Source organism: Bos indicus x Bos taurus, chromosome 29 (assembly GCF_003369695.1).
Source record: "Bos indicus x Bos taurus breed Angus x Brahman F1 hybrid chromosome 29, Bos_hybrid_MaternalHap_v2.0, whole genome shotgun sequence".
Lineage (NCBI taxonomy): Eukaryota > Metazoa > Chordata > Mammalia > Artiodactyla > Bovidae > Bos > Bos indicus x Bos taurus.
This window is the reverse complement of record NC_040104.1, coordinates 13,935,581-13,957,262: the sequence shown is the minus strand read 5'-3', so window position 1 is coordinate 13,957,262 and position 21,682 is coordinate 13,935,581. Positions and strand designations below refer to the sequence as shown.

At 51.2% G+C, this 21,682-nt stretch overlaps 1 protein-coding gene across 1 annotated transcript; it reads left to right on the top strand.

The window, feature by feature from the left end:
- The first annotated feature begins 8,341 nt into the window (after positions 1-8,341).
- MS4A10 (membrane spanning 4-domains A10) lies at positions 8,342-15,630 on the top strand. The gene is made up of 6 exons (XM_027532529.1): positions 8,342-8,552; positions 9,042-9,161; positions 10,426-10,482; positions 12,407-12,535; positions 13,773-13,883; positions 15,052-15,630. Exons 1-6 carry the CDS (start codon positions 8,355-8,357, stop codon positions 15,172-15,174), a joined length of 738 nt encoding a protein of 245 aa, XP_027388330.1. The 5' UTR covers positions 8,342-8,354; the 3' UTR covers positions 15,175-15,630.
- Positions 15,631-21,682: the final 6,052 nt, after the last annotated feature.

Here is a 21,682-nt window from a genome sequence, read left to right as displayed (position 1 = left end):
CACTTGGCTCTGCATCACTTCTCTGCCCCGACCCCCACTCCCACCTGGCATTAACAGCACAGAGAGAGAAGCCAGAGGGAAAAAGAGGAGCCTAGGGTGGGAGCTGAGAGTGGTCAACTAAGGCTTCCCTGGTGGTTCAGACGGTAAAGAATCTGCTGCAATACAGGAGACCCAGGTTCTATCCCTGGGTTGGGAAGATCCCCTGGAGAAGGAAGTGGCAACCCACTCCAGAATCAGTATTCTTGCCTGGGAAATCCCACGGACAGAGAAGCCCAGAGGGCTACAGTCCATGGGGTCACAAAGAGTCAGACATGACTGAAGCAACTGACACTAAAAGAAGGGAGCTGAGGACGGTCAAAGCCCGCCCGTACCTCCTTCACCACAACCACCTGGTCAAGAGTCTGCTCACCTCCCAGAATGCGGCCACCAAGCTGGGGCAGCATGCGGACGGGGTGCCAGGCAGAGTGAGACAGCTCCACCCTCCAGCCTAATGCAACTTATGTGTCTGGATCCTGAGTCAAGCAAATCAAAGGTCACAAGATGTTGATGAGACAGTCAGAGAACTTTGAACACTGAGTAGATATTCGATATGCAGTAAGTAGCAAGAACTGGGAGAAAAAGAGGTTTTCCTGCCTTCCGGTGTTGAACTTTTCCTCCAAGAGGGCTGCCATCTAACCTAGCACAGAGCTCTGCACGGCTGCAGGGCAAGCTCATCGCCCAGAAACAGGCCCCTTGCAGCAGCAGGTCTTCACCGGTTTTAACTTTTCAGTTGTGACATGTGGTCATACTTATTTTTAGAGTACTTATCTTTTAAATGGGCTTCCCCAGTGGCTCAGCTGGTAAAGAATCCGCCTGTAATGTGGGAGACCTGGATTCGATCCCTGGATTGGGAAGATCCCCTGGAGAAGGTAACAGGTACCCGCTCCAGTATTCTGGCCTGGAGAATTGCATGGACTATACAGTCCATGGGATCGCAAAGAGTTGGACACAACTGAGTGACTTTCACTATATTTTAAATACTAAAATGTTTGAGGCTTCCCAGTGGCTCAGTGGTAAAGAATCTGACTGCAATGCAAGAGATGGAGATTCAATCCCTGGGTCAGGGAGAGCCCCTGGTGGAGGAAATGGCAACCCATTCCAGTATTCTTCCCTGGAGAATTCTCATGGACAGAGAAGCCTAAAGGGCAACTGTCCTTGGGGTCACAAAGAGTTAGACATGACTGAAGTGACTCAATGATCCAGGGTGGCCACTTGGCTCTGCATCACTTCTCTGTGTGATTTAGCACGCACACATGCCAAAAATATTTCCAAATAAAACGGAAGGATATCTGAGCTTTGTTTACCACTGGGAAGGAGTGGGAATAGAGAAAGAAGATTCAGAGAGCTGACAATTGTCATGGGAATTGACAGGGCCATTCTCTCTACTTTGTGAATTATTGAAATTTTCCAGAATTAAAAAGTCTTTTAGGGATGTCTCTGGTTGTCCAGTGACTAAGACTCCACACTCCCAATGCAGGGTCCCTGGGTTCCATCCCTGGTCAGAGAACTAGATCCCACATGCTGCAACTAGATTCCCCATATTGCAACTAAGACCCAGGGCAGCCAAATTAATTAATAAATACTTTTTAAAAAGACTTTTAAAAAAGTCTTCTGACCTGCACAATTGTCAACATTTTACTTTCCAAAGGAAATTTGCAACTATAAGGAAAGACATGTGGAAGTTGCTGAGAGCTTCACTTGCGTGGGTCTGGGGGATGGGAAGGACTTGACAGCTCATCTGGGCCATGAAGCAGGAGGTGGGGCCAGGACAGAAAATATCCAAAGTCTAACGTTGTAAAGATGTTCCGATCTTCTGGCGCTGTCTCCGTGGGACTGGGGCAGATCCAGAGGGCACAACCTGGCTGGAGCTCAGAGCAGAGGTCCCGGGCCAGGTAAGTGGACCCCACAGTGTAAACAAGGAAAGAGGGTCTCCCATCAGGTTATCTACAAGTGGAGCCTGAGACGAGGATTTGGCATAACTGGCTTATGAGGGAGTAGTCTCAGGAGTTCAAGAAAACTCCAGGGGTTGGTGATGGACAGGGAGGCCTGGCGTGCTGCAGTCCATGGGGTCGCAAAGAGTTGGACATGACTAAGCGACTGAACTGAACTGAAATGAATCTCAGGAGAAGAGCAGGGGAAGAAGGACAGGGCAGGGGAAATAAGCCAAGGACAGAGGTGGTTTCAGCGGATCCCGCTGGGGTCGATTCAGAAGCACAGACTGGGTCTCACCATCAGGCCAGGGGGTAGGCCTTTTCTACCCCATGCCAGCCAGTCTGGCTGCAGGGCTGGGGGAGGGAATGTCTTTGTGTGTGTGATTAAGAATATTTTATATATATATATAAAGATTATATATAAAAGATTCTTAATATTATATACATATATAATTGTTGTTGTCTACTGGCTCAGTTGTATCTGACTGTTTGCGGCCCCATGTACTAAAGCTCTGTCCATGGGATTCTCCAGGCAAGAACACTGGAGAGGAGGTTGCCATTTCTTCCTCCAGGGGATCTTCCTGACCCAGGAATCAAACCCGAGTCTCTTGTGTCTCCTGCATTGGCAGGCAGGTTCTTTACTACTGAACCACTTGGGAAGCCCCTATACATGTGTGTGTGTGTGTGTGTGTGTGTGTGTGTGTGTATGCATATGTATATCTGTATTTACTTTTTTGACTGTGTTGGGTGTTCGTCATGTCATACGGGATTGTTCACTGTGGTGCGTGGACTTTATAGTTGTGGTAGATGAGCTCAGTAGTTAGGGCACATGGACTCCAGACATGCAGCCTTAGTTGCTCCAAAATATGTAGGAACCTAGTTCCCCAACCAAGGACCGAACCTGCATCCCCTGCATTACAAGGTGGATTCTAAACCGCTGGACCACCAGTGGTTTTTAGAAGTGGTTTTAGAAGTCCCTGGAGTGTCACTTAACCTTAAAATTTAAAGGGGGCAGCTGTGAGCCCTTCAGTTCAGTTCAGTCACTCAGTCTTGTCCGACTCTTTGCGACCCCATGAATCACAGCACGCCAGGCCTCCCTGTCTATCACCAACTCCCGGAGTTCACTCAGACTCACGTCCATCGAGTTGGTGATGCCATCCAGCCATCTCATCCTCTGTCGTCCCCTTCTTCTCCTGCCCCCAATCCCTCCCAGCATCAGGGTCTTTTCCAATGAGTCAACTCTTTGCATGAGGTGCCCAAAATATTGGAGTTTCAGCTTCAGCATCAGTCCTTCCAATGAACACCCAGGACTGATCTCCTTTAGGATGGACTGGTTGGATCTCCTTGCAGTCCAAGGGACTCTCAAGAGTCTTATCCAACACCACAGTTCAAAAGCATCAATTCTTCGGCACTCAGCTTCCTTCACAGTCCAACTCTCACATCCATACATGACCACTGGAAAAACCATAGCCTTGACTAGACAGACCTTTGTTGGCAAAGTAATATCTCTGCTTTTCAATATGCTATTAGCAATCAACAATTATGGCAGCTGGAAATGGGCATCCCCACCCCAGTAAAGAGCATCTGGGAAGGAGGGAGAATCAACAGGATCTCTCCCTGGGGAGGAATTTACCACCCGAAGCCGCATCCTGCTGCCAGTCACAGACCACAGGAACTGGGAGGAGCCTTGGTCGTTTCCATTCCAATCCCAGAAACGCACACACAGAGACAATGCTGAGGACACAGAGCCCCAGAGAGGGAAGGGAGGTGCCCAGGACCCCTCAGGGCCAGAGCTGGAATCCAGGTGTGACTCCATCTCAGAGCAGAGGCTTCTGTCTCCTGCAGGGATCCTGGCTCCTGACAGTGAACCCCTTTGCACCAGCACCTTGTTCTGATGCCCTGGAGGGAGGCTGGCTTTGGTGAATTTGTGGCCAATTTCTAACTGGCATTCACTGAACCCTGATCCTCTGCAAGTGTCCCTGGCCCTTTCATCATCCCCTCGGTCATATGGTGTGTCTCTGTGCTGTGTCTCTCAACCCTGCTTGTCTCTGCTTAGCATGCATGCAAACACACACACACACACACACACACACACACACACCCCCTAAGAAGCTTGCCTTGTTGCCTAGGCCTCCACAGTATAGGTTTTCACTGCCTGCTTGATCACAGGCTCCCATGGCCAGATCTTACTCACTGCTGCCTGGGTCCCTGTGGTGTTGAGCTGGAGATAAATCTCCGAGCACTAGCTCTGTATCCGTGGTGCTCTCCTGCCCTCCCCATACCCTTCTCCCCGACCCCCAGAGCCCAGAGCTCTCATGCTGTCTCCCGCCACGATCACCCCTCCTGATGATGAGACCAGGGTGTCTCAGATCTTAACAGAGAACCAGTCAGGACAAAGTGGAGCCCGATGGCAGTATTCTAGGCACACAGTAGGCAGAGGTGATGCCGGCCAGCGTCAGGCCCTTCAAGTTACACATGTTACCCTGCTTAGCCCTCACAGCCCCACCCCACCCCCACCCCCAGGTTAGGCACCAGCTCTCCTTACATAACAGGTGAGGAACCTAAGATGCTGAAATGTTATCATCTCATTTGACCTGCCCAAGGTCAAAGTTCATGGGAACAGAGCCAGGATCCGGCCCAGGTTTGTCTAGCGCTCATGATCTGGACCTGGAGAAGGCAATGGCAACCCACTCCAGTACTCTTGCCTGGAAAATCCCATGGACGGAGAAGCCTGGTAGGCTGCAGTCCATGGGGTCGCTAAGAGTTGGACACGACTGAGCGACTTTACTTTCACTTTTCACTTTCATGCATTGGAGAAGGAAATGGCAACTCGCTCCAGTATTCTTGCCTGGAGAATCCCAGGGACAGGGGAGCCTGGTGGGCTCCTGTCTTTGGGGTTGCACACAGTTGGACATGACTGAAGTGACTTAGCAGCAGCAGCAGCATGATCTGGACCATTCTTCGGGAAGACGGTGGTGCTGGAGGGTCCTGCCTCCCACTGTCCTTGCCTGCCCTGCCCCTGGGACCTGAAGGTACAAAGGAGATACATTTGGGCCCTGGTTAGTTCCCTAGGGTGTCAGGCTGGCTGGACCTGGGAGTCCTAAGCTGGCTGAGGGGACTGGAGAGGGGCCAAGGCTAAATATGTCCCTCCCACTTCCCACGACAGTCTCCAGCCATCTCCCCTCCCAGCCACCTCCACCCCAGAGCAGCCTATGCCAGGTTCTGGCAGTGCAGTGGACAGGACAACAGGGCACCTCTCTCCTGAGGACCCAGAGTCCACATCCTTCTTAGAGAGCAGGATCTCAGCTTCACAGACAAGAGACTTTGGTTATCTACACCTGCCCTTTGCACCTCTCTCCCCTCCTGCTGTTTAAAGTTCCTTCGGCCTCATGAAAAAATTACTGAGTTGGAAGTGACCCTAGAGACCACAGTCCAATCCCTGCCTCCACCATGATATGCACATGAGAAAATCGAAAAGAGGGCAAGTGTAAGTGTTAGTCGCTCAGTCACGTCCAACTCTTTGCAACCCTGTGGACTATAACCTACCAGGCTCCTCTGTCCATGGAATTCTCCAGACAAAAATAGTGGATTGGGTGGCCATTTCCTTCTCCGGGGATCGAACCTGGTTCTCCCACATTGCATGTAGATTCTTTACCATCTGAGCCACAAAGAAGACCAGAATTTAAAGTTTATAAGTTTAGGGCCACTTGCCCATAAATATTCCCCACAGAGTACCAAGTGTGTAAAATCATTGGACTGTGAGAAAAAAAAATTCATTTATCATGGCCTTTTAAGTTTGGGAAATGCCCTAAATATTACAGTAAAGTTATTCCATTGCAGGAATTCTCAGAGCCTTTAACATGCTAAAGAGGAGAATGAAGATAGATATCCAGGATTTCCCAAACTTATTTCATCATGGAACCCTTTTGCTACTGATCCATTAGGACCAGTGTTCCATGGAACATACTTTGAGAAAGGTTACTCTGGATTCCCAAAAAATGAAAGCCAAGTAGAAGCACCCTTCCAGTGATGGGACACTCACTATTTCCCTGGACAACCTGTCTCATCCAAGATGCCTCCACCAAGAAGTCTTCCTTCTCTTGTGCTTCCCAGTGGTGCCAAGGCTCAGGTCTAGGTTCTGCGTGTCCAGGTCCAGGGGAGAAATCTGGTTACAGTCAGTGGATGATGATACTGGCCTCTGCCACCAACCACACCCCTGGGTCCAGCTCACTGTGCCAGAGGGGCTCTGGGGACTTACCTAGGGGTGGATTCCCTTGCAGAGCTGGCCCAGGTCCCAGAACAGAGTCATGCCACCACATGTCTCTGGGCTCTGCTTCTGGAGCCCAGCCAGGAGTGGGGCCCAGCCTCCTCAACCATCCCCACTAAACCAGGGGTTGTCACCACAGGCCGGTGGAGATACTGCTCACACATCCCAGCAGCCTGGGCACAGAGTGCTGGAGTCGGACCAATACACACAGTCCTAATCCCAGGCACTTCCTTGCTTGTGTGACTTTGGCCAAAGCACTTGACCTCTCTAAACCTCCTTCCTTTTCTATGGAATAGAGTTAATCAGCTTCCTGAGAATCGAGGGAGGTCAGCATGCAAAAATGCCTTCCCGCATGGTGCCTACATGGAGCCGGTGCTCACCAACCCTGGGGCCCCATCCGGCCCTTTGGCTCTGAAGGACTTGAAGTCCAGGATCTAGTCACCTGGGCTACTTGAGCCTCCCGGCTTCTTTCCCTCTTCCTGCATCCCTACCTCCTTGATACGAAAACAGCAAAATGTGGATGCCCAAGCAGGATCTCCTGAATTCACACAGAATTAATAACAAGAGGAATGTGACCTCCCCCCCTTATTTTTTAACTAGAAAGAATGGGAACAACCCAAACCCAGCTCCCCCCACCAACTCGTTTCTCACTGAGTCACGAGGAAGCCCCCAGGCCCTCTATTGCCCCACAATAGAGTCATCCAGCCCCTCAGCAAGTGGCACTTTCAGCCTCCTGCAAAGTTTTCCCCTAACCCCTTTCTCATGCCTGTTAAAACATCCAGAGCGTCCATTTTTATTCATTAAGACAACTGTGCGTAAAAGATGGAGGCCCCCAAGCTCTGGAGCCAGTCTGCTGAGCTCTGAGTCCAGTCATTCACTGGCTGTGTGACCTTCGTCAGGCAACTTAACCTCTCTGAGCCCTATCTGCAAAATGGAAGGAGGAACAACCCATAGGGTTGAGATGAGGATACAATCAGGTAATGTATATAAAATGCTCATCCTGGTGCTTGCAACAGAAAAAACTCTAGTAAATGTTGATTTATTGTCATTGCTAAATGGCTTCCTGGCTCCCTGCTGGCTCCTTGTAAGCCCTCAGCAGAAATTTCCTTCCCTTCCATTCCCTAATGCCCCACACGCAAGAGCCACCACCATCACCTCAGGTGGTAGGACAATTATTTGGTTCCCATCTGCCTTGTTTTGGCTCATCCTAATCCAATGGAAATTAAAAGACGCTTGCTCCTTGGAAGAAAAGTTATGACCAATCTAGATAGCATATTAAAAAGCAGAGGCATTACTTTGCTAACAAAGGTCCATCTAGTCAAAGCTATGGTTTTTCCAGTAGTCATGTATGGATGTGAGAGTTGGACTATAAAGAAAGCTGAGCACCGAAGAACTTATGCTTAAGATTCTTGAGAGTCCCATGGACTGCAAGGAGATCAAAACAGTCTATCCTAAAGGAAATCAGTCCTGAATATTCATTGGAAGGACTGATGCTGAAGCTGAAACTCCAATACTCTGACCACCTGATGCAAAGAGCCAACTCATTGGGAAAGACCCAGATGCTGGGAAAGATTGAAGGCAGGAGGAAAAGGGGATGACAGAAGATGAGATGGTTGGATGGCATCACCAACTAGATGGTCATGAGTTTGAGTAAGCTCCAGGAGTTGGTGAAGGACAGGGAAGCCTGGCGTGCTGCAGTCCATGGGGTCACAAAGAGTTGGATATGACTGAGCAACTGAACTGAACTGAACTGAAGCCAATGGATGGGGGGGTCTGGTTACAAAGATATCCCCACTTGCCCAAGCCTCCTGCACCCTGGGCTCTTGGCCAAACTGCAGTAATCCAGTTTGGGTGGGGGTCAATCTGTCTTGCAATGATGGGGAAGTGTGTGTGGTCCTCGTCTTTCTGCCCTAGAAGGGGCAGAGGCTGTGAGTCAGCTTCTCCCCATTCCTGGACCCAGTGGATTCCAGGTCAAAGCAAGTTCAGGCCAGCTGCTGTTCTGGAAAGTCCTGATCCAGAGGGCAGACGGGACAGGCACCCGGGCACAAGCCCAAGAAATTAGACAGTTTTGACCTAGCCTTTCTCCTTGGCCAGCAGCCAGGTCCTCGGCTGGAGTCATGGCAGCAGCAGCCAATGAAGCATCCACAGTTACTGCCAGGTCGGAAGCTGAAGGACACCCATCAGAGAAGGCCCTCAGCCCTACCCCACCTGGCCTGACAGATCTACCTCAGAAGGTGACCCAGCCTGACCTCCCACCTCCAAACTGGCACCAGGAGAAGCCCAGGAAGAGTAGCCGCGTTCTCAAGGAGCTGGGCGTGAGTGTCCATTTCCTGCAGTGCGGTGCTGGGGTGGGGGGAGGGAATGGAGTAGAGGGGGCACATGGTGCTGAGGTGGGGGTGGTAATGCAAGGAGACCTGAGGATGGAGGGGGATTGAGACAGTGCTTAACCTTCATTCTAAGATTTAAAATTCCATGGAGGGATGGGAGAGGCAGTCTACATCCACACGACACTGGCTCAGTGTGGCTCATAGAAGCCTCAGTAGAAGAAACTTCTTCTCCTTCTCCTCTCTTTCCCATCCCCCACACCTTAGCCCCCAGAGACACTGCCATGGCCACAGGTGGTAGGACAGGTACGTGACTCCCACCTGCCTTCCCGAGAAGCGGTCCTTCCTTGCAGGCCCACCAGGATCCTTAGAAGGCAGGAAGTGAGCTCTGTGCAGCTCGCTGGTCCAGGAGCTCAACGACCTCCACTGGGGCCAGTTCCCTGACAGCGGCTCTCTGTCCTCTGCCCCTGTCTCGCCCAGGCCGTCCATGTGGTCATTGCTCTGGTGTACTTGTTCATTGGAGGTTACCTGGTGGCTGCTGTCCAGAACCTTCACCTGGTGGTCCAGAAGTGTTGGTATCCATTCTGGGGGGCTGCCTCTGTGAGTAGATGTCAAAATATGGGCCGGCTTTGGGGATGCACAGGCAGGCCCAGAGGACCTGGCTTTTGGGAGGGGGTGCAGGGTTGGGGGCAGTGAATGAATAGCAGCGAGGCCGCCTCGGCCCCTGCACAGCCTCCACGCTCCACGTCCACTCTCTCAGTCACACTGGAAGCAGCTTCTTCCCAGGGGCTCCTGCGGGCCTGCAGCCCAAGAGAGCAGCCCCCAGGCTCTCAGTGTGCATGCTTGCTGAGTTGCTTCAGTCATGTCCGACTCTTTGCTATCCCGTGGACTGTAGTCTGCCAGGCTCCTCTGTCCATGGGATTCTCCAGGCAAGAATACTGGAGTGGGTTGCCATTTCCTCCTCCAAGGGGTCTTCGTGACCCAGGGATTGAACCCAGGTCTCCTGCATTGCAGGTGGATGCTTTAATGCTGAGTCACCAGGGAAGATCTTGGCACCCTCCTCTAATTACCAAGTTTATCCAGCACATAGGAGGGTGAATGTGAGCTGGGGCAGCTGCACCTTCCCCAGGCTTCCTCGGAGGCCGTTGGATCTGGCCACACATCCCTGGTGCCCAGAGTCTCTGTCAGGGCCAGTCTGCAGGGCACAAGGCTGTTGGCCAGGGTGGGAGGAGAGAGGAAACCACTGCCCACAGCTTCCCTGGAGAATCCCCAGGGCATCCTCTTCCATCCCGGGTCCAGTGGAGTCCTGCTTCCACACCTAGTACCAGCTCCCAGACACCCTCCTAGACACGTGTCCTGGCCCCTCGCCTGCTGCCACTTCAGTCCTCTGACCCCACAGCTCCCACCTGAGCTTTCTGTGCACAGCAGAGAAACTACTGTCCCTACATGAGTGTCTACCCATCCCTGTGCTCCCAGTGATGGGTGCATAGTAGGCACTCAGCACACATATGAAAGAATAATCTCAGAAAAATACCAGAGACCCTGGAACCAAGAGCTAATATCCTCCAAACTGTAGGATCCAGGAAGGGAGCGAGGCTTGGAGTGGAAGCCATAGTTCAGTTGCTTGCAGAGGGGTGGTCTGGGCTGCTACACTAGGAAAGCAGGAGAGAAGAGTAGCCTGGCTGGAGTGGGCCTGGGATGGACCATGTGGGGGCAGGTGAGCTCCCCTTGTTGGAGGAATGATGTTCCCTATCCCACCAGCCCCTACAGGTTGTCTTTTTTTAAGATCATAGTGGGAAGGGAATTTGTGGGTTTCAAGGAACCCCAGCCTCTCCCTTAAGACTGTTTCAAATCTGTTCCACAGTTCCTCATTTCCGGGATCTTGGCAATAACAATGGAGTCGTTTCAGAAAAATTATCTGGTAAGTTGGAGGGTTAAGACTGTTCTCTCCCATTCCAAGGCTGGGCTAATGTCACAAAGGGCATCGTGTGTAGTAGGGATTCCAGAGGCAGTTCGCCAGGATTTGCCAGAAGCGGGTACAGAGGGTCCAAGCAGAAAAGCTCCTGTCGTGGAGGTCTGTCTCTCACCCTGACTCCCTGCCGTTCTCTCCACCTGCTGCCCTTCCTCCACCCCAGCTCTGGCCACCGTCCCATCAGGCCAGGCCTGGAGGTGTCAGCCAGCCTGTTCACCCAGCAGCCTGGGTGACTATTCTGGCAATCACCCCTTGGCTCCCCTGTGCCCTCAGCTTACCTCCCATGTCAGCAAGTCTGTGAGTCCCGAAGGCCAGGTCACAGCTGGGAGTCCACCAACCTCTCACTTCTAAGGCCCAGCCAGACACAACTGTTTCTTGCCTGCTCTGCGCTATTTTCTGCCAGAGTGCCTTACCCTCTCCCCACTGGGCATTCTCTCCTGGCTTTGACTTTCCTTCTGATCATTCTTCAAGGGTCAGCTTACATGTCTCCTCTTCCAGGTAGTCTTCCCTGATCTGCCATGGCTGGCTTCTGTGTCCCCACAGCTCCTTAGACCTCCTGTCTCCCTCTCCGATGCACTAAGCTTGGGCAGCAGGTGTCTGAGCATCTTTCTAGCCTGGGGTGGCTGAGGGAAGCAGAGTGGGCACCCTCATAAGCCTGGGTGGATGGAGGTGGATAGGGGATGGAAGGACCATCCCACCAATCCTGTCATGGCCTCAGCCCACCCTCTACCCTCAAGCCCTGGCTGGGTCCACACTCATGGCCCCCCAGCCTGGGCTGGGCGGTGGCTGCCCTCTGCCCTCTCAGGGATCACATCAGAAGAGTATAGTGCCATTTACCTAGAGCAGAGGCAGGAGATGCTTGGCAAAGCCCTGGCTCTTCCTCCTGGGCTGGGCCCCTTGCAGAACCAAAAGCATCCCCACTTCCTACACCTGAGCCTAGGGAAATACCTACTGCAGAGAAGTCCATTCTAGCACAAGGGCTTGGAGGAGCCTTATGTTCATACTCTTTCCCTGTTACAGGAGTTTGCACTTGGCAAGAGGCTCATGGAATAATGCACAATTAACCCAAGATAAGGATGAACAGAGGCATTTCAGGGGCCATGGTGGGTGGGGGAGGAGGCAGACCTAGATGACAGAGGATAGGGGACCTTTGGGACTCGTCCTGTCCTTTCCTGTGGAGGAGGGGGGCATTTGGATGCCTGAGAAAGTGAAAGTGAAAGTCGACCATTGGACATGTCATGTCCAATTCTTGGTGACCCCGTGGACTATACAGTCCAAGGAATTCTCCGGGCCAGAATACTGGAGAAGGTAGCTGTTCCCTTTTCTAGGGGATCTTCCCAACCCAGGGATAGAACCCAGGTCTCCGGCATTGTGAGCATCATCAGTTGGCATATCTGATGCCAAGATGACTGGAGACAGCTTTGAGAGGGAGATGGTGGTGGGAACACCCTTCTTTGTTACAAAACCTAGGGACCCAGCGGCAGTCCTTTGCCTCTCGTGATCCCATCCAATAGAACAGTGGTCCCCAATCCTTTTTTCCACAGACTGGGGGCGGGGCGGGGAGGTTTTGCAATGATTCAGAAACATTACATTTATCGCACACTTTATTGCTATGACTATGTCAGCTCTACCTCAGATCATCAGGCATTAGAACCCAGAGCTTGGGGACACCACCATAGAAGATGAGGGCTGGTAGGGGCCTCCTTGGTGGTCGGCTGGCTCAGAAAGCCATGGTGGCGTGAGGAGCCTCGGGCCCAGAGATGGGCAGCGTTTTCCTGAGATCCCAGGGTGAGCTACTGACTGGCCAGGGAAGAGGACTTAGATCCCGTCTGTAGCCTTTGGACAATGATTGTTATTTCTTCTTTGCTTATAGAAGATGTGCCTGGTAGCAAACTCCATCAGCTTCCTCTGTGTGCTGGCTGGCCTCTTTGTCATTGCCAAGGACCTCTTTCTGGAGACTCCGTTTGAGTTCCCCATCTGGAAACCGTACCCCAATGATACTGTGAGTGCCCGGCCCCCAAGGGTCCTCTGACTTGGGCTTGGCTCAGAGGAAGTTTCTAGCTCTCAGAAAACCTCATCTGGAGCCCAGCATGGGTGGCCAGCCCATCCCCTCACCCCAAGGTACAGAGATGATATTGGCCTTCTTGCTGGTCGGCATCAAGCAGCTGGACAGGGCCTGGACTCATGGCTCCCATTTTAATCACTGAGGAAGCTGAAGCCCAGAGAGGAAGAGGGGCCTGCCTGAGGTCAAGTAGCAAGTTGGCAGCAAATTCAGGACCATAATCTAGGACTGCTGATTCCTTGTTCAAGGCTCTATAAATAGCGTAGCCCCAGTGACCCCAATAACTGTGAACCTCACAGCAGCCTTGCAGAGCTGGCCGAGTTCACTTTGTTACCCCCATTTTGTGGAAGTGAACACTGAGGTCCAGAGAAGCTAAACTAGTGGATCAAGATCACACAGCAAGGCAGGGGGGCAGTGAGGACTCAGCGGGGTCTAGACTTCAAGCTCAGTGCTCTTTTAGCCGCAGCCTCCCCTGAACCAGGAGGAGGGCATGATGACCCATCGCAGTATTCTTGCCTGGAGAATCCCACGGACAGAGGAGCCTGGTGGGCTACAGTCCACGGGGTTGCAAAGAGTCAGACACGATTGAAGCAACTTAGCACGCACGCACGCACTCCTGAAGCAGAAGGTGGGCCAGCTGTTCCATGTGGGTGGCTGCTGTCCTCAAGGTCAGTTTCCAAGTGTTCTGACCATGGTGGTTCACTATTCCTTATCGCCCTCCACCATGCTCACACAGGTTAAGCACACACGTGGACACGTGTGCACAGACACACACATGCACACATTCCCTACCAGATGCTCATGGCCCCAAGAGATATCCCAGCTGTATGGTGATCCTCAATCCAGTTCTTCCCCTCCCCTGCTGTAAGTGATGCTGCTTCTCCCTGAGCTTAGATATCCCCATCTAAGTGGGATTGGATGAGACGATGCTGAAGACCACCTGCCATTCTACCAGGGGCCCATGAGAAAACCCCAGTCCTCGAACACTATGCACCAAGGATCCATGGGTGCCTGGTACTGGGCATAGAGCAGAGCCACACCCTGCCTACTGGGCACACCTGGGAGCTGAAATCCCACTGTCCTCGCTGGCAGGTCTGACCGCTGCCCATGCCCAGATGATGGGTGCCGACACCCAGCGGAGGCTCACCTGCCTCTCCCTCCCCTCTTTCCCTCACAGGTCCACATCCAGAGGCTAGTGCTGGCTCTGCTCTGTGTCACCTGTGTGGAGGTCTTCCTGCCAGGGCTCATGGCTATCGTGGCATACAGGGATGCCCGCCTGTCTGCAGAGGTGAGGGCCTCCAGGAGATGGGGAACGAGGCTACAGAGGGCAAAGAGAGGGGAGCATCAGGCAGAGGGGTGTTGCCCAGTAAGCTGGGCCACACACAGAGGCAGCCCACAGTCTAGTAGGGGAGACAAGGCACGGAACGGGGGAGGGCACCAATTCAAGGTGAAAAATGGGGGCCACCGGGGAGGAAAGGCCACGGATGCTCAGACCAGCAGGCCACAGTGCTCCCAGCTCTCAAGCCCTTGGAGAGCTTATGAGGGAGATCCGTGGAGACGGGCGGGATCTGGACCTGCAGGTGGGATGGGAGAGGGACCCGTAGTAGACGGAACAGCAGGGGCAATGGCTCAGAGACCTGCCAGGGAAGGCTAGTGGAGCCATAGTATGTTGTGGGGTGTGGCTGTGGTGGGAGCCAGCAAAGGGGGGATCACAGGGACTGAGCACTTCGGGGATACCAAGTACCCTCTCTGTTAAGCATGTGAGAGAAACACGACTTGTTTAACATAATCTTGTCAACTGCCCTTTGAAGTGGGCACTGACCTTCCTCGCATTCTACAGATAAATAAACCAAAACTTAGAAAGGCCACGTCACTTTCCAAGGTCAAACACCTGTAAGGAAATCCAGGACTCAGTCTGAGGCATGTTTCACCCAGATCCAAGCCCTCGAGTACTTGTGAAGCTGGCAGAACGGCAGGCTGAGACCAAAAAGATCTAGAAATAAAAGACTAGTCTCTCCCCACCCCAGAAGTGATATCCTAGACTCATTTCTTTGAAGGGAAAAAAAAGTTCACACTATAATCTTAACTGTAGAACACTGTAAAAAAAAAAAAAAAAGGAAATATATGGTCTAAATTCCCTGAAATTCTGCAAGGTTAACACTTCAATTGTTTTCATGTTAGGGTCATGATGTTCTGAGTTTTTACATAGCACTGACATGACTTTACATTTGAGTTTTACTCACACCAAGTAAATTGTCTCAGTCACCGCCTGGCTGTCTGGCAGGAAGTCTTCTTGTTAAGGCATCAGAGAGCTAGAAGGGGCCTTGTTTGCGTCAGTTTCCCCACCTTCATGGGAACTTGAGGCTCCAACAAATGAGCCATCGGGAAGGGCTTTGTTGATCACCACATGCTCCTCATATTGGAGCATCAGGGACAGCAGCTTCTCTCTTTGGCAGGAGGATGACCTGCCTCTTGTCCCTGACTCACCGTTGGAGCTCAAGGAACAGTCGATGATGCCTCCACCATCCTACGAGGACGTCACTCAAGGTGACCAGCAGGACGAGCAGGAGAGGAGGTGAAGAGGCCCTGGGATCCCCACACTGTCCAAATTCACCCCATCTCCCTGACTAATATGAACTGGTTCCAAGGGGCAGTTACCAGGAAGGGGCAAACACTCTCATTGCTAGAAATGTCTGCCCCATGCTGGTAGCCAAGTCAAGGACCCAGTCCAGCCCCTCAGCCCAGAAGGAATCTCCAGGCCCTCACCTGCTGTAACATTTCTGCTGGACCAGAGCACAGCCACGAACTGCCCACCCACCTGATAAGCCCCAAGAGTGGACTTCTGGGCCAGCAGCCCCCGGCACACTCTTCATCAGTCTGCTTCCTCCAGTCAGTGATGGGTGCACCAGGAGCCTGTCCACATGGGGCTGAGGGTGGAGCCAGAGAAGGTCCCTGAGAACCCAGGGAGGCACCGTCTTCCCTCAACTCATCCTACCGAGAAGTCTCTGCAAGAACTTGGGCATCTGAATCCCTGGATTCCGGGGGGTGGGAGTGGGGGGTGGGGGAGGGGTGGGCGGCAGCAGAGGCATTGAGTCACACAGAAACTGACCAGCTCTTCCCACCAAACGGTCAATGTGTCTCCCTGCCCCTCCCTCTCCCCACCCCAGCTTCAGTGTCTCCATCTGTACAGTAAGGTGGCGGGCGGGTGAGATGATCAGCTGGAAAGCCCTGAGATCAGAGACAAGTTCAGAATCCCAGCTGTGACATCTGAGGTTGTCGTGAAGTTTCAGCCTCAAAATTCTGCACCTACTTGGGCTGAGTGAATGAGGTAGGGGGTAGGAAGAGACCAACCTTTCTCATTTCCCAAATTTCAGTCATCCAGGAACAGTCTTCATGAATTTGCTTTATTGTACTGTATTCTGTTTCTTTAAATTGCCCTTTTTCTCACATACAATAAAGTTGGCCAGGTAATTTGTATCTGCAACAAACAGGAAGTCAGTATCTTTCCATAAAAAGAAGCCAACCACAAAAATCACATAAACAGGGTGAAAAAAAAAAAAACACACAACAGCAACTTGCTGCCCCACCTCTATGACCTCACCTGCTTCCCTCTGCCTCTTGCCCACTCCGTACCGCCACCTGGCTTCCTGGTGGTCTCACACACATCCCTGGCACACCCCTGCCTCTGAGCCATCCCCTTGCTCTTCCACCACCTGGACACTCTCCACATGGATTTGCAGAGCTCACTCTTTGAATCCTTACTGGACTATGACTCTGGGCCATTGATGATGTCATCTAATCCTCCCATCAATCTACGATGTAGGTTCTGTTGCCATCCCCATTTCATGCAGGATCGGAGAAGTTAAGCAGGTTGTCCAAAGGCAACCAGCTATACATTTGCAGCAACACGGATGGACCTAGAGATTATCCTATTAAGTGAAGTAAGTCAAAAAGAGAAAGACGAAAACCATATGCTATCGCTTATATGTGAAATCTAAAATACTACACAAGTGAACCTATCTACGAACCAGAAACAGACTCAAAGACATAGAGCCTGTGGTTGGACTGTGGTTTCTAAGGGAGAGGTGAGTGGGGGAAGGATGGAGTGAGAGTTTGGGATTAGAGACGTAAACTATTACATAGAGGATGGATAAACACAATACTCTATAGCATAGGGACTGTATTCAATATCCTGTGAAAAACCACAATGGAAAAGCATATCAGTTCAGTTCAATCCGACTCTTTGTGACCCCATGAATCACAGCACGCCAGGCCTCCCTGTCCACCACAAACTTCCGGAGTTCAATCAGACTCACATCCATCGAGTCAGTGATGCCATCCAGCCATCTCATCCTCTGTCGTCCCCTTCTCCTCCTGCCCTCAATCCCTCCCAGCATCAGAGTCTTTTCCAGTGAGTCAGCTCTTTGCATGAGGTGGCCAAAGTACTGGAGTTTCAGCTTCAGCATCATTCCCTCCAAAGAAATCCCAGAGCTGATCTCCTTCAGAATGGACTGGTTGGATCTCCTTGCAGTCCAAAGGACTCTCAAGAGTCTTCTCCAGCACCACAGTTCAAAGGCATCAATTCTTCGGCACTCAGCCTTCTTCACAGTCCAACTCTTACATCCATACATGACCACAGGAAAAACCATAGCCTTGACTAGACGAATCTTTGTTGGCAAAGTAATGTCTCTGCTTTTGAATATGCTATCTAGGTTGGTCATAACTTTCCTTCCAAGAAGTAAGCGTCTTTTAATTTTATGGCTGCAGTCACCATTTGCAGTGATTTGGGAGCCCCCCAAAATAAAGTCTGACACTGTTGCCAATGTTTCCCCATCTATATCCCATGAAGTGATGGGACCTGATGCCATGATCTTCATTTTCTGAATGTTGAGCTTTAAGCCAACTTTTTCACTCTCCACTTTCACTTTCATCAAGAGGCTTTCTTCACTTTCTGCCATAAGGGTGGTGTCATCTGCATATCTGAGGTTATTGATATTTCTCCCAGCAATCTTGATTCCAGCTTGTGTTTCTTCCAGTCCAGCGTTTCTCATGATGTACTCTGCATATAAGTTAAATAAGCAGGGTGACAATATACAGCCTTGGCGTACTCCTTTTCCTATTTGGAACCAGTCTGTTGTTCCATGTCCAGTTCTAACTGTTGCTTCCTGAACTGCATACAGATTTCTCAAGAGGCAGATCAGGTGGTCTGGTATTCCCATGTCTTTCAGAATTTTCCACAGTTGATAGAATATATATGTGTATAACTGAGTCACTTTGCCATACAGCAGAAATTAGCACTGCATTGTAAATCATCTATACTTCAATTAAATGTTTAAAAAATAAACCAAGTGGCAGAGATGGGATATGGACACAGACAATCTGGCTCCAGACTGAAGGGCTGCCTCCTGACATTGCCCTAACACAGCTCTAGCACGGCCCCTGCTCCCGGGGACCTGCACTTTCACTGGTCAGATAAGACCTGCAGGTGTGGGCAGCTACAATTCCTGGCTACATAGCAAAGTCAGCCTTCGCAGCTCATGGGAGCCCTGTCCTCCCACACAGACCATTTCCCAAGTGGTTGTAGCCCAGGTTTTCGGTTGCCTGGAATAGGATCCTCTGTGCAGTCTTATCGGAGAAGGCAATGGCACCCCACTCCAGTATTCTTGCCTGGAAAATCCCTTGGATGGAGGAGCCTGGTAGGCTGCAGCAGTCTTATAAAACTCCTAAGTACATGGATGCCCTCAAGAATATTGCCCTTCCACCAAATATTCCCAGGGTTTGAAGTTCGTCAAATTCTCTTATCTGCTTTGTCACCTCCCCTGTTGCTGCTTCTGGTTGTCACCTCTGGTTTCAGTCACCGACTTACCTTTTTTCTCCTCTTCTGACCTGCAGTTTCTGCAGGTTGCAGTTCACTTTAGGACAGAAAGTGAAGCATTGATAAAAGTCACTGGACTCCATGGAAGCACCACAGACAGCCAAGAGCCATGCAAATATTTGAGGCAAATGTAGTCTTTGAGAAGCCAAAAAGGCCCTGGTGGCTCAGACAGTAAAGAATCTTTCTACAATGAGGGAGACTTGGGGTTTGATCCCTGGATCAGGAAGATCCCCTGGAGAAAAGAATGGCTGGCTACCCACTGCAGTGTTCTTGCCTGAAGAATTCCATGGATAGAGGAACCTGGCAGGCTATAGTCCACAGGGTTGCAAAGAGTTGGACATGACTGAGCAACTAACAATGAAAAGATGAAAGAAAAGGTGTGACGGGCAGCGTGGCTGTCGAGATGTGGGAGCAAATTCCAGCCCTGCTCACCACGTGGTGCTCCACAGCCTTGTTCATCCTCTTTCCTGGGAGCCTAAGAGCAGGAACAAGGGTGATCACTAACTGCAGACACCCCACCCTAATCTTTCCCCAAATCTATGGTCTCCTGTCTATAGGGTAATTGCAAACGCTAACCCCAACCCTACTGGAGAACTGGAGAAACCACAAAGTCATGCCCCTCCTCCTTCCCCACACTCCCACTTTGCACCCCTGTCCTCAAGGCAGGTGATGGAGGCAGGGCAGACTCACATTCATTCATTCCCTCTTTCCACAGGTAAAGACTACACTTCACCTGCTCCACCTCTAGAGAGGGGAGAGGACCACCCCCAGCAAACCTTTACACAGTCCTCAAGCTCTTTGAGATTAGATTCTGGTGGGGGAGACAGGCAGTAATCAAACAATCACACCAATAGACACCTAACTGCTGGAAGGGAAACCAAGAGGGGTTATGAAGAATTTAACGGGGACCTGATGTGAAACACGGGGTGGGCAGAGACAGGGACGGGGTGCGGCTCAGCCTTTTCTCTGGAGGTTGTGTTAATGGAGGACTGAAGACTGCCCAGCGCTGAACAGAGGAAGGGCATTCCCGGGCATAGCGTTTGTGCTGCCTCAGCCTTCATCCCTCGCCTTCGCCTCCCTACCACCTCCAGAGGGCTGCCATCGCTCTCTTCCTAGCATCCTGCTGCCCTGAATTCATCCAGTAGCAAACTGCCTGCTCAGTGCCAGGCCCCTGCCAGGAGAAACAGAGCCAGTGGGAGATACAAATTGAGATTTGTTGCAGAGAATTGGATCCTGGGATTGTGGGGCTGGGCGGACAGTCAGGAAGGACATGCTGGATCTTCCAGGCTTGGATCTGCCATGCATGGGGGAGTTTCTTCTTCACCAGGGAATCCTTTCAACTGATTGGATCACATCCCACCCAGGTTATCCAGGAAAATCTCCCTCACCTAACAGTCAACTGACTGTGGATCCAATCACAGCCACACAATACCTTCATAGCCACACGCAGATTAGTGTTTGATTGAATAACCGGCAATAGTAGCCTCACCAAACTGACACCTTCTAAGGCTATCCCAGACACACAGACACAAAGAAGTTGCAGAGAGGGGTAGATGTAGAATTATCTTTGGCTGGTGCGAAGAGGGATCACCTGCAAACAACCACACATTAAGGAATTTTATTCTGCTCCAGCAACTAACCTTGATTGAGTGTTTTCACTGCACCAGCCACCATCCTAGTTCTTTTATAAGAAATCCTCACAAAAGTGAGTTTATGGTTGAGGAAACTCAAACACAGAGAGGTTACCTAATTTACTGAAGTCACACAGCAAGGGGGTGGCAGAACCAGAAATTATCCTCAGTCAGATGCCAGACCCTGAACTGATGACCACTCTGCAGTGCTCCCTCTGTCAGTTTATTTATGTCAGAGGTGACTGACCAATTTGTTAGCACCATCCCTTAGTCCTCCAGGATCTCATAAGGAAAGGTCTGGGGTTGCCCCAATTTTACAGATCACTGCAGCCTCAAGAGGTTGTGTAATGCAACTCCTAGGTGGCAGAAGTGGGACTCAAGCCTTTGTTTGATTGGCTGCCAAGTCCAGCCCCTTCACCTCCTTGAAACAGAGATAGAAAAGCCCTTCTTGAATGGCTGTGGGGAGTGAGAAATAAACACGGGACAACATATGAAATTAGGACACACAGGGCAGGGTGTGGTGGAAACACAGAGGGGACAGGGCAGTCAGGGCCATGCTGCAGGAGGACAGGAGAGCTGAGCCTCACACGGGGGAATTGTGTCCTGACAGAGGGAAATGGTGTGGGCAAAGACACTGGAGGGAGGGGAGAGGGAATTACGGCCTCCACATGTAGGAAGTCCCCTTTACAAAGAGGTTAATGCCCAAAGTCAGTGAGGGTCAGATAAAATCTTCCTGGGTAGTTCAAATGGTAAAGAATATGCCTGCAATGCGGGAGACCTGGGTTCGATCCCTGGGTCAGGAAGATCCCCTGGAGAAGGGCATGGCAACCCACTCCAGTATTCTTGCCTGAAGAATTCCATGGACAAAGGAAGCCTGGTGGACTACAGTCCATGGGGTCAAAAAGAGTCAGACATGATTGAGCAACTGACACGCACAGGGACTGAATGTTTGTGTCCCCACCCAAATTCACATTTGAGACTCTATTTGTGTCCCCACCCAAATTCACATTTGAGAATCCCCCATGTGATGGTGTTGGAGATGGGGTTTCTGGGGGGTCCTTAGGGCATGACGGTGGTGTCCTCATGATGGGATTAGTGCCCTTAGAAGAGACAGGAAAGACCTTGCAACTCCCTCTGTTCTTTTTTGGGCAGTTTGCACTGAGTCTTTGTTGGCACACACGGGTTCTTTAGTTGTGGCAAGCAGGCTTATTTTCCCTGAGGCATGTGGAATCTTAATTCCCAGACTAGAGATTGAACTTGCATCCCCTGCATTGGAAGGAAGATTCTTAACCAATGGACCATAAGGGAAGTCCCATTCTTTCTCTGTTCTTGACTATGTGAAGTTACATTGAGAAGGCAGCCAGCTGCTGACCAGGAGGGGGGCCCTCACCAGAACCTGACTTGTTAACACCCTGAAGTCAGATTTCCAGGCTGCAGTAACTGGAGAAGTAAATATATGCTGGTTGAGTTACCCAGTCTATGGTCCTCTATTACAGCAGCCTGAGCAGGCTAAGACAATCATGTAGGGTCCAAGTCGAGTAGGGACTTGTCCTCAAATGCCATCAATTACCCTGAAGTCCA

Coding starts and splice junctions, on each gene's coding strand:
- MS4A10 (XM_027532529.1), top strand. CDS start 8,355: ATGGCAGCAGCAGCCAATGAAGCATCCACAGTTACTGCCAGGTCGGAA. Junction 10,483..12,406: donor CGTTTCAGAAAAATTATCTG/GTAAGTTGGAGG, acceptor CTTTGCTTATAG/AAGATGTGCCTGGTAGCAAA. Junction 12,536..13,772: donor AACCGTACCCCAATGATACT/GTGAGTGCCCGG, acceptor TTTCCCTCACAG/GTCCACATCCAGAGGCTAGT.